General features: G+C 33.9%; 1 protein-coding gene across 1 annotated transcript in view; it reads right to left on the reverse strand.

The window, feature by feature from the left end:
• Positions 1-6,121: 6,121 nt before the first annotated feature.
• LOC134237106 (angiopoietin-related protein 7-like) overlaps positions 6,122-15,685 on the reverse strand; it is a 26,929-nt gene continuing 17,365 nt past the window's right edge. Inside the window, exons 2-5 of the mRNA XM_062719210.1 lie at positions 13,585-13,721; positions 12,737-12,833; positions 9,155-9,319; positions 6,122-6,436 (exon numbers count right to left, since the gene is read on the reverse strand). Of these exons, the coding sequence (XP_062575194.1) occupies positions 6,198-6,436; positions 9,155-9,319; positions 12,737-12,833; positions 13,585-13,721 (638 nt within the window). The 3' untranslated portion in view covers positions 6,122-6,197. The remainder of the gene's footprint in view (positions 6,437-9,154; positions 9,320-12,736; positions 12,834-13,584; positions 13,722-15,685) is intronic.

The raw sequence follows: 15,685 nt of genomic DNA on the forward strand, positions 1-15,685 counted from the left end.
CACGCCCTACGCAAGGGGTCATGATTTTGACAATTTAGAATCTACACTACCCCAAAGTTTCAGCTTTTCTGGCCCAATGGATCTTGAAAAGAAGATTTTTCCATATATATTTCAATGTAAAACTTGGATTCCCTATTGTGGCCCGGCCCTACCCCCGGGGGTCATGATGTGAACAATATAGAATCTACACTACCCCAGGGAGCTTACACATAAGTTTAAGCTTTTCTGGCCCAGTAGTTCTTGAGAAGAAGATTTTTAAAGTTTTTCCAATATATTTCTATGTAAAACTTGGATTCCTTATTGTGGCCCAGCCCTACCGCCGGGGGTCATGATTTGAACAATTTAGAATCTACACTACCCCAGGATGCTTCCACATATGTTTCAGCTTTTCTGGCCCTGTGGTTCTTGAGAAGAAGATGTTTAAATTTTTTCCTATATATTTCTATGTAAAACTTGGCTTTCCTATTGTGGCCCCGCCCTACCTCCGGGGGTCATGATTTGAACAATTCAGAATTTACACTATCCCAGGATGCTTCCACATAAGTTTCAGCTTTTCTGGCCCTGTGGCTCTTGAGAAGAAGATTTTTAAAAGTTTTTTCCTATATATTTCTATGTTAAACTTGGATTCCCTATTGTGGCCCCGCCCTACCCCCGGGGGTCATGATTTGAAAAGTTTAGAATCTGCACTACCCCAGGACGCTTCCACATAAGTTTCAGCTTTTCTGGCCTAGTGGTTCTTGAGAAGATTTTTTAATGACCCTACCCTGTTTTTGTAAATTATTGATTATCTCCCCTTGGAAGGGAACTTGGCCCTTGATTTTAACAATTTAAATTTCCCTTAACCCGAGGATGTTTTGTACCAAGTTTGTTTAAAATTGGCCCAGTGGTTCTTGAGAAGAAGTTGCAAATGTGAAAAGTTTACAGACGGAAGGACGGACGGACAGACAGACAGACAGACGGACGGACGACGGACAACGGGTGATCAGAAAAGCTCACTTGAGCTTTCAGCTCAGGTGCGCTAAAGATAATGTTTTACAAAATAGATGCTCTTGAACTTTTATCTCTTTGAGATAAAAGAATAATCAAACTGCTCTTGAACGTTTATCTGTATGATACAATTATGAAATGTATATTTCATATAAATTATAAAATTTGAACTAAAGGTAAAAGATAATTATGAGAAGAGATTAAGGAAAAAACTGGAAAACATATTTTAACAATATAAATGTATGGTATATAATAGTATATTTACCCGTAGAACCACAACCCTGGGAATTACAAGCATCAGACTTGCAGCAGTGTACACATTGTGGATTGTCATTTCCGGTCAAATGAGATAATTGACGTCTCCTAGCTGCAACCTGGTTGCCATGACATATCTGTATACATAAACAATCACAGTAAAAGTACAATATCGATGTGAAAATCTTCACATTGAGGATAAAATTATTTTGTATTTCGCTAATAACAAAATATACATGTAGACCTTAAGGTTGCAGAACCAAAACTATAATGGCAATCTGGATTTCAGTGCTTAAACTTAGGGGCACTGAGCCATTTTCTAGTTGATATATAATACTATTTGCATAATATATGAAAAAATATTGATAATTAAAAATCTGTTTACATAATAGACTCTTTTTAAATGTGAAAATGTTTTAAAATGCGAAATATAACTGCTTTAGAAACGCAAACGCTATTCTGAATAATTATTATATATCATTATTGCAAAATGTTTTACCCTTTCTGTGTAGCATCCCATGTTGTAGAGCTGTTCGCCATTAATGGTTGTAAATTGTTCCACGAAACATACCTTTTTTAGGACATGCATAAAAACTTTCACAAAGTACAACATTATATTTACACTGTATTACTTTCCTATTCCTACAGAAATAATTATGTGACAATGGCATTGGTAATTGAAATATTTAACAAAACTAATTTATAGAAGATATAGTAGAAACTTTACCTCTTTCTTTGCTTGTTCAAGCTATCTGGCATTACAATTTTCTTATACATTCCTACGAGAGCTTGACTATGTGACATATGACTCTGCTAGCCAGGACGTGATTTCAATTAAAATACTTTAACATTGCACTTCTAAACCCATATAATTATGGCAATGCTTACTTTCAGTTTGATTTTTTCTTTCTTTCTCTCAAAATCATTGCCCCTTACTAAGAATAATATGTCTCAGTTAATTTGATACATAAGAAAATGCTCCAAGGACAAAATTTCTCAAGTGACACAAAGTATTAAAAAACTAAATGATGAAACAAGGATATTTGTTAAAAGTCTTTTCGCTAATTTTATGCTTGATACAACGGCTTTTTTAGATAATATATTCATCATTAAGTTAAATGCTGACTGATGCTTTACATACTAATTGCTAGGTCATTATATACACACTGGTTGTCCACTTACAACTTTTTGCCCACACTATCCAAGGGATAATGATTCGAAGAAATCGACTCCTAACATTGAGGTATATAAGTAGTTTAATTGAGAATGATTTCTCAAAGATGTATATTATTTTGTACATTTTTTACAATACTGCGACCCTACGCCATCCTTTAGTATTTCGTTTATAAGAAAATGTATGGTTTTCTATGTAAGACCAACTTTCATACTAAGCCATTACCCAAACCATTATGATATAAGAGACTATCTGTAATTTTTTACATGACTAATTGGGAAATTTTATTTTTGAAGAAAAAACTCAATTATATGTTAAACATAAATGTATATTTTTTCCTCTTTTTTTATTGTGGCGTTAAACTTTGCTAGAAGGAATTGGCCTTCAATTTTCTTTTGCTAGTTACTCTTCAAATTCGTTTTGTATGACATCCCGTTTTTAAAATAAGCTTATATTCTTACATCACCAGTAGGACATTTTCTGATGAGATGACAGTGGAGAGGTGATACAGTATCCGTGCAGGATAAACAGTGTAAGGATTCTACAACATGAGATAATTTTAAAATAATATATAATGAATAATAAAAGTTAATGAGCCTGAATATTTTAAAATCGTGGAAAAAGCTCCTTTCTTCTGTTTTGATATTTTCTCCTCATTGGCTCTAGAGTACAACCTACTGTATTTTTATATGTGCATATTTTTATAACAATTTAAACGCGATAATCAAACAAGTCCATGTTTATATAGGAAGCCACCCTGTATTTCCCAGTTATAAGAGAGAGCATAGATCAAGGGATGCTTACTCCTCCTTGTACCTGATCCCTAATGTGGTGTTCGCAGGGTAAATGCTTTTTGCCCTTGTTTACTACGGTCGATCAGTGTTCGTTTTTCATATACTTGAATTTTAATATGCTATATATGAAAGTAAAATATAAACGGAGTAACTTGTATATATATGATAAATATATAAACGGGGGTTTTCCGGTCAATCGTGGACAAAGCGTTTTTCTTAAAAATAATGTGAATAATAAGCTAAAATTTTCACCAAATTTTTTTTTTAGCTCACCTGAGCCAAAGGCTCAAGTGAGCTTTTCTGATCACAATTTGTCCGTTGTCTGTCGTCGTTGTCGTTGTAGTCGTCGTTGTCGTCGTCGTTGTTGTTGTTGTAAACTTTTCACCTTCTCAAGAACCACTGGGCCAATTTCAACCAAACTTGCCATAAAGTATCCTTAGGTTAAGGGGATTCAGGTTTGTTCAAATGAGGGGCCACGCCCTTTTCCAAGGGGAGATAACTATGAATTAGAGAAAAATTAATGGAATTTTTAAAAAATCTTCTTCTTAAGAACCACTGGGCCAGGAAAAATGAAACTCATGTGGAATCATCCTCAAGTAATGTAGATTTAAGTTTGTTCAAATCATGACCCCCGGGGGTAGGGTGGGGCAAAAATGGCCGATCAAAGTTTTACATAGGAATATATAGGAAAAATCTTCTTCTCAAGAACCATTTAGACAGGAAAGATGAAATTCCTGTGGAATCATCTCTAGGTTGTGTAGATTCAAGTTTGTTCAAATCATGACCCCAGGGGGTAGGGTGGGGCCAAAATGGCCGATCAAAGTTTTACATAGGAATATAAAGGAAAAATCTTTAAAAATATTCTTCTCAAGAACCACTGGGCCAGGAAAAATGAAACTCATGTGGAATCATCCTCAGGTAGTGTAGATTCAAGTTTGTTCAAATCATGACCCCAGGGGGTAGGGTGGGGCCAAAATGGCCGATCAAAATTTTACATAGGAATATATAGGAAAAATCTTCTTCTCAAGAACCACTGGGCCAGGAAAGATGAAACTCATGTGGAATCATCTCCAGGTTGTGTAGATTCAAGTTTGTTCAAATCATAACCCTCGGGGGTAGGGTGGGGACCACGGGGCCAAATGGCCGATAAAAGTTTTACATAGAAATATATAGGAAAACCTATTAAAATCTTCTTTTCAAGTACTTCAAAGCTATGCTTAGTTATATTTATAGGGAATCATCCTCAGGTAGTGTAAATTCTAGTTTGCTCAAATCATGACCCACTGGGGGTTAAAATTCAAGCCCCCCCCCCCTGTCAACTTTCAGTTCTGATCTGATATGTGCTTTTTCCTAGCCAATTGCTCAAGTGAGCGATGTGGCCCCTGGGCCTCTTGTTTTATTAAATCTTAGTGCGTCGATATTTTTTTTAAAATATAGACTAAATAAAGAATTTATTATGCAATGTACTTGAATGTGCACAGAGTACGTTTGTACGTTGGCTGTATTATGTATTCAATAACTCAATTATAAAAGATAATGCAGGTGACTATGACGTAAAATAATCCATTGTGATGTTTTGTGGCTTTAAGTGGATAATTATTATCAATTAGAAATTCTCATTAAGATTTTGTAAAATTTATATAATCAAATGTGCCTTTGTCAAAATCAAAAGAATGATAGAATATTTTACCTGCAGTTTGCCACTGAAGGCAAATTTTGATAATGAAAACTGAAAATTAAATAAAAGGGGACTCAGTTGCCATAATTAACAAAGTCCAATGAATTCCTTTAACACTGCATGGTTGCTTCCTTTATGTACAATTTTTAAAACGAGGTAAATTATTGATAAACACGTTTATGAAACTAGAGTATCAGCAGTCTCATTTAAAGTCATAATTTCGTAAGTTCTATGGTCGATACAATGGTTTTGTCAGCAAATATAATTTATCATTAAGTCAAAAGCCATTTAATCGGCGGCGGCTTTTTCCATTATTTCACAAGGAGCACACGTGGTGTGACTGGTCGGCAGATGATGATATCTCGTCCATGGCATCTGATCCCATCTCTGATGGAGGTCTTGTTTGCTCTGCTCCTACATGTATTTTGTATTATTAAATGGACTTTTGAGCTTAAATACTGTTTCTTATCGTTTTACTAACTGTTTGTAAAATGATAATACCTCTGATATTTGTTATCTGATATTTTTCAAATGATTTACAAATTTATTGTGAGTAAAGCTCACTGGAAAAAATTATAGAATAGCATTCAGAATTTATGATGAGGATCTAATTTAATGTCTATGGAAAATGTGTTTCATTTCTTAAATAAACATTAGAAATATCGAAAGTTGAAGTCGAGTCCAATATCCCACAATGCATCAACAAATAAGACGTAAGCGTGATAAAATCGCTATATGTTTTAATTTACATATGCTGTGTTTTTCTAATGAGCCAACTGTGAAACTGATTTGAATACTATTGTCGTTTATACTTTTGCGTAGAAATATACACAGAGAAACGTGTGTTAATGTAACACAAAGCTCGCTTTATGAAATATGCCTAATTTACAAGTATGTGTGCTTTACATGTACACACAAATAACTCACACACAACCTAAAACATTCCTTTATTATAAAGCAATATAATTTGTCCGAAAATTACACAACCATTCGTAATTTTATTTATAATATAATTTCTGTACTTTAATGTCTTTAATTGTGTCATATAACATATGAAAACGCATCCTCTTACGTGCCAACATTTTCTGGCTAGTTATATTTTCCGGCTGAACCTACTTCCCCTTTCAAATACAATTGGTAACAGTAAATGTTCCTTCCATTTCTATCAGAAAAGTCATATAAAATGTTATTGTATATGCATTTAATTCTTTAATGAAACTGTTAATTGACATATCACTGTGCCATATATTCATTATCATTAACAATATTTTATGTTATCATTCCTTTGTAGAGGAATAGTTTTCAGGAACTATTTGTGTCTTCTAGTCATCATTTGTGAAGAGCCAAACTCTGTGCCATATACTATAACTCTGGCCCAAGGATTGCGCCAATCACGTGACCCATAAACTCCATTTAAATAGGCGTTATGGCAGTCCCTGAACCACCATCCTCCCTCTGTGTACAGACTGAAACAACCAGGTGAGCCATGGGTAGAATGATCCGGGGTCTTGAACGTTTGGTTATTTTGTGGCGAGATTAACATATCTCCTGCAACCAGATAAAAAAAATATTTTTAATAAAAAAAAATTCAAAGGCAAGAATGATTACATTATTTTCTTTTGAGAGGAAACCTTTCGAGAAAATTAAGGTGTAGATTCGCTTATTATGTACTATTTTTATAATAACTTATAATATAATATAATTAATTAAAAAAAATAAAGTTGCATGAAATGTGATTATATAATAATACCTCTTTGAGCCAAAATAAATATGTAATAATAATCTAATTTAAATAAAATTTTATCTAGCGCCTTATCTTATGTGAACTCTAAAGCGCTTGACATACTAGATAAAACAATCTAAAAAATAAAAGAAAGGTTAAAACACAATCTAGCATAAGTCTATAAACAATTAATAAAATCTGAAAAAAGTCGTATGGTAAAACAGGCCATGTATATATAAATATCTCATTTCAAAGAAAAAAGGGAATACATTTACATAATGTATTTATTTTGTAATATTTAAAACATGTTTTTCCATGTAGTGTCTTCAGAAAGAGAGTTTATCTACGATGCATTTGTCTAAAATGCTTGATAAATACCATATACAATATAATTTTCTGTTTTCTTTAAAGACAATATCACGATTACTTTCTAATTAAAAATCCAGTTTTCATTATTCTACATCCTTCCTGTTGTCGGCTGATATTCAAAAAGACTGAGCGAGTGCGACAAGAAATTGGATGCTTCCCAAACTACTCTGTATTGTGTGATACAAAAATGTAGAAAGAAGATGAATTCAGTGAAAAAAATGCAAGCCAGTGTAATTTTAAAATTACTATTCACATTAAAAAAGAACTGGTTATTATACCCCCGCTTCAAAGGAGAAGGGGGATACTGTTTTACCCGTGTGGGTCCATCCGTCTGTCTAGCTGTACGTCCGTCCATAACAATTTATCTCAGCAACTAATCAACGCAGATGCTTGAAATTTTAATACAATCTTCTCTAAGGCATGCCATATGATAGGATACATTTTTGGCAAAATCGTATCAACTTCCTGTTTGTCTGTGCATCTGTCTGTTTCATACATAACAACTTTTCGTCGCAGTTTTCTCAGCTACTCATCGTATATGCATGAAATTTTAACACAATCTTCTCTGAGGCAAGCCATATAACGGGTTTTATTTTTGTTCTAATCCAATTTCTGAACTTCCTGTTTGCCAGTGCAATTCTGTCCCTTTCATAAATTAACAAAATTTCATCGCAGTTTTCTAAGCAAACACTCATAAAAGAAATTTGTGTACATACTTTGTTGAGGCAGGCAGTATGGTGAGATATATTTTTCTTTGAATCTGTCAAAGTCCTATTTTTCCATGCATATATTCATTACGTTTATTAACATGATATTGTATATTCACATCGGAGCAGGGGAATTACTAGTGAGCATTGGCTTACGGATTTCTTGTTTGCTCAATAAAAATAACAATAAGTGTACTAATATTGGGTTTTATTTCTAGCACAACCAGTTCTTTCCTTTTGCCAATTTTCTTTCCACTTTTCAATGATTTGTCCTACTTTATCTAGTAAAAAATTGCAATACTGTCTTTTGCAGTTTTTTGATAACTAGTCTTTTACATTAAGCTTAATTTTTTTTCAGAGTAACATTTGAACATTAGTAATCGACCGGAAGTATACAAAGATAATGGTACAGGTACTTTAACAGACATAAAGTAAGAAAAAAGCAATCATTTTCATTCGATTAAAAATAAATTAAAATTATAAAAATATTTTCACTTTTCAACTCTTTAATTTCTTAAAACACATAAGTACATTGATTTCGTTCTCGAGAAATAAGTTTTTCTTTTTTACAACATTGTTCTTGTTTTGTTATCTTACTAAGGTAAAATTATAGGGAAAACCAATTTGATGTGTATGTTTTAGAGATATGTTTAACAACAACATACATTAAAAAATAGTTATAGTAAATAATTTAACTATGAAGAGTCAAATTTTCAGTGTAAGGATAATTTACATGTACGCATAACGGGCATATATGTAGTCACTACACATATTTTCAACATTAATGATGGGTACAGGTGCGTTTGCCTTATCACTCATAAAATAAAATATCTCCCGGTGTTTTCATACATGTTATAAAAAATCCATATACATTCACAGTATATCCAAGTGCAAAGCATTCAGTTCTCTCTGGAAAATTATATTAATTCCATATTTCCTCTATAAATTACAATTTATTCACTCTTCTGAAATCATTGCCCTTTAAGATTCGCTTTTTTATGTTTGCTGTTTAAGGTCTTACTGTCGAATTTTTTTTTAACCTTTTGGAGACGACACCATTGCCATCGGAGAGCGCAAAAACTCTCCCTTTTTTTGGCACTCTGAGAAATTGCACAGCAAGGAATCATTTTATTCCAGAACCTACTGCGATATGTGACCTCATTTCATACAGTCTCATCAAAAGGATCAGTTTCAACGTCCCTTTGTGGGATTCGAACCCGCGAAGTAAGGATCAATTTCTTATTCTGCGACTCTAGATCTGACGCTCTACAACTGCGCCACGTAGTTGACTTAAAAATTCGTATTCTTCATTTAAAAAAAAACCTTTTCAGAATGATATCTTAATCAAAAATGCTTGAAAACGAACTGAAAACTAAAGAATTTTTTGCTTGTTGAATTCAACTTTCAAGTTATTCTTGATTACCTCAAACTACTTTGACCGAATATTAGTTTCAATATGACTATCACCTGCTGTTCCGTTGGAGTAAGATCCCAGATGTAATCTATAGTCATCGTCAGCGCCACTGATCCGGAAGTCCGAGTAATACTGGAAGTAATGGCGTCCATTTTTATGTTGTAATTTGACGTACAGGGAAGAGGAGTTGACGGTTAATGCATGTATTGCATCATTTCCTGAAAAAAGAATATATACGACATTAATGCGATATCTCCCATAAGCAAAAGAAGAGTGAGATTATAAGTGAGCTGTACAATGTTTTATTGCCCCATGGCCTAGTATCCTGTTCTAGAACTGTTGCTTCAAACATAAATATGGAAGCATCATTTTGCGAATTTATTAGGATGTATTTACATTGTACATGTAGGTCATGGATGAAATTACAATATGAAATTCCAATTCAAACACATAAGTAAATTCCAAATATTGGATTTTTTTTTTATTCCTGTTCGATTTTCACAATTCTTCCTTTCAATTTCTATATATAGATTTTCAGAAACCCGGAAAAAATTAAAATGATCAATCAAATGTAATTAGCTATAAGTTTTAGTTTATGAATCAACTTACGTGCAAAGCAATATAATTTTTAATCCTAAAAGTACCGATTAACTTATTCTATAACGGAACATCTCTTTATTCATGTAAAAGGAATATCGACTATTCTTTTCGAATAAAAGAATGTAATTATTCGTGCAGAATAAAAACACCCCACCTCTTTTTTTAGAAAGAGAGAGATAGACAGAGTGTGTGTGAGATGAGGGTTTGTGTGTTAAAGATTGTGAGGGTGTGTGAGGAAGGGTATGTAGGAGAGAGTATTTGTGTGCCTAAGCCATGCAAATGCAAAATTAATCTTTTCATTTACAGCGGCTTTTTAGGGAATCCAAATGTTAAACTTGATACCCGTTTTTGTCCCATCTTAGCCCAAGAATCCAATATTTGAATAAAAATTAAAATCATATTAAATATATCCCTATGTAAAATGTAGCTCTCCTGTTGATTTCTATTTTTGAGTAAACTTAACAAATTGAAATTGCTTAAATATCGATGTTTGGTCCTGCTGACTTTCATAAAAATGTCTTAAAGATGTTTTTCTACATATCCTAATGTAAAATCAAGATCTCTTAATACGACCCAATTCTACCTACTGAGGACAAGAATTTGAAAAATTTTAAAAATGTTCTACCTTATTGTGCTTTGGGGAAAAGTCGAAAAAGTAAAAAAAAATTAACTTATACAGGCCACGGATGACAGCTGATAAGATTCAGTTTGTCTAAGATAGAACTTAGAAGTGATAATACTTTTAAGGAATTAAATGCTTTGATAGACTATTTAAGGACCCTCTCTACACAAGTGAAAAAAACTTTTTTTGACTTAGGGAAAATTATATTGAATAAAGGTGTATATATATTGAGTTTATCTATTTACTGATGAATCCTTAATTTCGGCACTTGAGAAAATACATATGAATAAAATGTACATTTGTATTGGCCTTCAAAAATGTTAAGAAAACCTGAATTGATTTCAAACTGAGAAGTATATTGTAAATATATATTTTTTGAAATTACGATTCAGCGTCAGATCACGCTTATTGTAGAAACAATGTAATAGAATCGAAACTCTTTAGTGTAGTGTAGAAAGGGTTCTTAAAAAAGCAGAGAAAGGAGTTACTACCAGAGGCATGGTTTCTGCGAAAAAAAGAGTCCAAGACATAATGTGTTCTGAACGTGCCGAGTGCCCTTAGATGTCTCCACATGTTAATAAAAAAAACTATGGAGCTTTTTTCACCTAGACCCTTCAATGGACTTCATATTGGGATTGCCTTCTTTATTGGGGGGGGGGTGTTGTTCAAGGCCTCCTAAAGACGATATAAAAAAGAATCAATGAAATATTTCAGAGATAATAAAGTATAAATAAGATGTTTCAAAGGAGTTAGTAAGAAAAATTTTATTGTATCTTTCATTTACGTGACGTCAGTGCACAAATTTGTACATTTAAAACAAACTTTCTCAGAGTGTGTTTGAATGACCAATGACCTTGTTAACAAATACAATTTGTCATTAAGTCAAATGTTGACTGATGTTTTTATGCCCCCTTAATTAAAGATTAGGTGGTATTTGGTTTTTGCCCTGTCCTTCCGTCTGTCCGCCAGTCTGTCTAGCTGTCTGTTAATGTGTTTGTCTGCAAAAACTTAAACCACATCCATACTTTTTGAGTAGGTGGAGCTAAAGCTGTTATTATATTTTACAGGTTTATTCTTTGTGACAAGATCTTTTGTATGGTACCACTAAATTAGACTACGTGACCTTAACCGTGATTTCGAAGATTGACCCATTCTACCAAATATTTCCCAATTTAATAATAGCAATAACATTTAATAGTTTATGCTAGGGATTTCATACTACATGTAATATGTGTACATGTATTCATTGAGACAAGACTTGTCATTGGGTAAAAATAGTTGACCTTTTGATCTTGACCTTGAGATTTCGGGCCACTTATAAAAAAACTTTAACATTAACCATGATTTTTTAACCATTAGTAATAGAGCTTTCATATTTCACAGGTGTATTGCTTGTTACAAGACCTTTACCTGGATAACAACAATTTTGACCTTGAATTGGAGTATGACTTGATTTAAAAAGTTTAACTTTGACCATAACTTTTGAACCGTTAGTACTAAGTCTCGTTTCACAGATGTATTCTGAGTGAGAAGACGTTCCTTGAGTAAAACATTTTTGATTTTTTGACCTTAAATTTGATAATTACTGGAATTTTACGAGAAGCGCTGACTTTTACAGTTGACGGCTTTCTTGTACACTGGGACAATGTATGGAAGCTCTTTTACGATATAAATATTTAGCTCGACGTTTAATTCCATGAAAATAACGGATTTTTAAAGTAGAAAAAAATGTATAATTTGTCTTTGAAGGAAACAACGGCCACCCTACCCTAAACTCCCGGCCTAAGTGCCCCTAACACCATACCTGTGACCATTTCAAAGTCTTTGTTATCCATTATCAATTCTGTACCTCCGTATATGACAAATGTTTAAGTGTCCATGTTAACCGTCAACTGTAAAAGTCAGTGCTTCTCGTAAAAATCCTTTAGAAACTTCTGTTTGACAAACCTCACCATAAGCTATCATAAAGGGGCATGGGTGTTTAAGAAACCGATCTTGCACATACTTATTGCTAGGCCCTTATATACACACTGAATTGTCGACGGATATTTATGCTAATTCCCAATAATGACAAGGAGCACACGGTGGTTACATGTATGACCGGTCAGAAAGGGATGACAACTACTCCGTGGTACCTGATCCCACCTCTGATGTTTTAGAAGTTTGCATTTTCTCTGCTTCAATTTTGTATTGTTTGATGGACTTTTGAGCTTGAATACTGTTAGGTATCTCCACATATTTCATTTCAAGGATAAATAATATATTTCGTAAAATATAATTTATGTTTTATTGATTTTACACATTCAAATGTCTTTTTGAAAACTACAGTTTCAGTCAGTCGATTTTTAAGGATGTTAAACCCTCGTTCAAATATTTTGTCTTTAATCGAAGGATTAAAAGGAAAACAAATTACCTAACCAATATTCAGTGGAGGCATTTCCAAATCCTTGCTGATATTCCGCCCAGTTTCTAGAGAAAGACACAGATCCATCCATCCGCTTTTGAAAGACCTAAAAAGTAATTATGTTAATTTTCAAATGATACTCTCTCCACTTTAAGTAATACAGAAGTTACATGTAACTTCTTAAAATTGTTTTTTTTCTTGTATTGCAACACTGAATGTTGTTCTCTTCTTTTATATAATTTGAATAAAACAGGGGCGTAGCAACGGGCGGGCGGGGGTTTTGGGGGCTGGCCCCCTACTTTTTTTCCCAACCTAACTTATACTATAGGAAATGTGAATTGAAAGCCTGGTTCGCCCCCCCCCCCCCCCCCCCCACCTTCAGACTTTTAGTGATGTTCCGAAATGAAGTTTTAGGATTGGTACTAAAAGTAGTTGACACTGAGAAAAAGTTTACCCCTACCCCTCCCCCCCCCCCCCCCCCTAATAGGATTTGCGACTTTGGGCCAATTTTTTTTGCTTGTCAACTTTTTCAGGTAAGTAAAAAATTTTTTTTTCTCTGGCTGCTCCCCCTTTCAAAAACGATGCTACGCCACTATAAAATGCATTTATACTGTATCTATCACGTCTTGAAGTCCATTACTATCGATGATTAGTGTTTTCTCATGATGAGGTAATATGTTCATATACCAATAAACGTCACTTTACTGAACTTTTTAGTAAGTACTAAACTTCAGCTAAATTGTATAATAGAACACATCAATAAAGTTTACCTATTTAAATGGTCTTTGTTACATTTTATTGCTTGAATGATATTTATGAATTTTTTTTTTATACAAAATTATTAAATTTATACATACGGTCCACCCGCCTCCCATGGTGTCCATATCACAGAAAACTTCTTTATATGTAGAGTTGTTCCACGGATAGATCTTATAGATACCAGACGTCTTTTTCCCTTGGACCATAATTTCCAAACAGTCGACAGGATACAAAACTGCATTTTATTAAATGTGAAAGATTTATTATAGAACATTGCAAAACTAGATGCTGTCATGAGACAGTAATACCCGCACTAAGGTGTTTGCCTCTAAATACACAATCCTACGGGCGGCTTACCAAGGAAAAAGTCAAAATAATTCTATATAATTCAGGCACGTAGCATCGTTTTTGAAAGTGGGGGGGGGGGGGCAACCTGAGAAAATTTTTTTTAATAACCAAAAAAAATTAACAAGGAAAAAAAATTAAATGGGGGGGGGGGGGGGGGGAGGTGGCCACTTTTTTTTCAAGGCAAAATTACTTTCACTTCCAATTTTTCCCATATTTCCTTGCAATGTATATACTGTGGTTAAAAGTGGGGGGAGGGGGCAACCATCTTTTTAATGGACATTTTCTTATAGTACAGGTAATGTTGGGAAAAAAAGGGGGGCAGCCCCCCCAAGCCCCCCCCCCCCCCCGGTTGCTACGTGCCTGTAATTCACATATGTATTCATAAAATTGGGTATGAAATTATCCCTGTGACCTATAACTCAGAACCTCTTATATTTATTTTACATGCTTAATTCATTATATACCAGTTTGAATTCTATTAATAAAGTAAATTAGATTTTGATAAATGTTTTGCTCATATTAGGACCTTTTTAAATTTACTAATCCCCCCCCCCCCCCCCCCCCCCCCCTCTCGACACCACAATCACACAGTACATACTTTTGGGAATAGGCTAGACGGAACAGTTTTGTTAAAACAGTGTTTGTTATGAATTAATTTAAAATTTGTTCTTGACATGTAAATTCTACATCACATCACGTTGCGTCACCCATTATCATATTTTTAGATTAAACTCCATTCGGTACACCTCGGCCGATTCCCACTTCATCTGATAAGGTGACGGAATCGACGGCACGGAGGTTTTCCGAATGGAATATCATTATAACATGCTGCAGAATGGTGTGCTTTGGATTAATTCATTTTGTGTTATAATTGGATTTATATTTCATGAAGTTTACAGGACCTATGGAGGTCGGTAAGTACAAGTTTAAGTATAGTGGGGGTAAAATAAACCCAAACGATTAGGTTAAAGTTCAAAAAGGGTCAAAGATCATCGCATGCCACACTAGACGAATTTCATATTGTAAAGTTATCTCCCCTTGTCGATGTGACATTCAGTTACTGCCAATACTGGTGCGGATCCAGAATTTTTTTCGGGAGTAGGGAGGGGGGTTCACATCTCAGTCAAAATATTCATGCCTAGAATTTCCTGACAAGCAGGAGAAAAAAATCATACACTGAAAACAAATAAACAAAAAAAACCCCAATGTTTTCTTAGTTAGGGGGAGGATGTCCAAAATCATTTTTTATTTGCTTCAGTATATAGTCTTGTTTAAATAACAAAGGAAATTCCAGGGGGGGGGGTTCCAATCTCCCTACCCACTCCCTATCCCTGAAATAACAATCTATTTTGTGATTCCAATTAAATAGTATATTTTTTTTCCATTTGACTAATTATGTACATATTTTGTTTCTTGTGTTTATATTATGTCTGTATATTTGTCTGCAGAAATTATAACCTTGCCCATAAGTTTTAAGTGGGATGGGCTATACAATTGGCTTCCACATTTTATAGGTTTATTTCTTGTGACAATTAAGACCTTTTATTTGGGTACCATTAATTTTTACCTCTGATCACTTGACCTAGAATACATATTTTTACAAGAAAAATACCCAACTTTAAACTTGGCCTAAATTTTGATCAGTAGGTGCTAGGGCTTTCATGCTTAACATGTGTATTCATTGTGAACTGTCAACAGGTATAAATATGTTTGACCTTGACCGTAGAGTTTGAACCACTTAAAAAATTAACCTTGGCAATTAACTTTTGAAGAGGAAGTACTAGGGATTACTTATTTCACATGTGCATTCCTTTGACAAGACTTTTTTCTGATACCAACAATTGAACCTTT

The sequence above is a fragment of the Saccostrea cucullata genome, unplaced genomic scaffold (assembly GCF_032062105.1).
Source record: "Saccostrea cucullata isolate Sc308-1 unplaced genomic scaffold, CSIRO_AGI_Scuc_v1 ctg1772, whole genome shotgun sequence".
Classification (NCBI taxonomy): domain Eukaryota; kingdom Metazoa; phylum Mollusca; class Bivalvia; order Ostreida; family Ostreidae; genus Saccostrea; species Saccostrea cuccullata.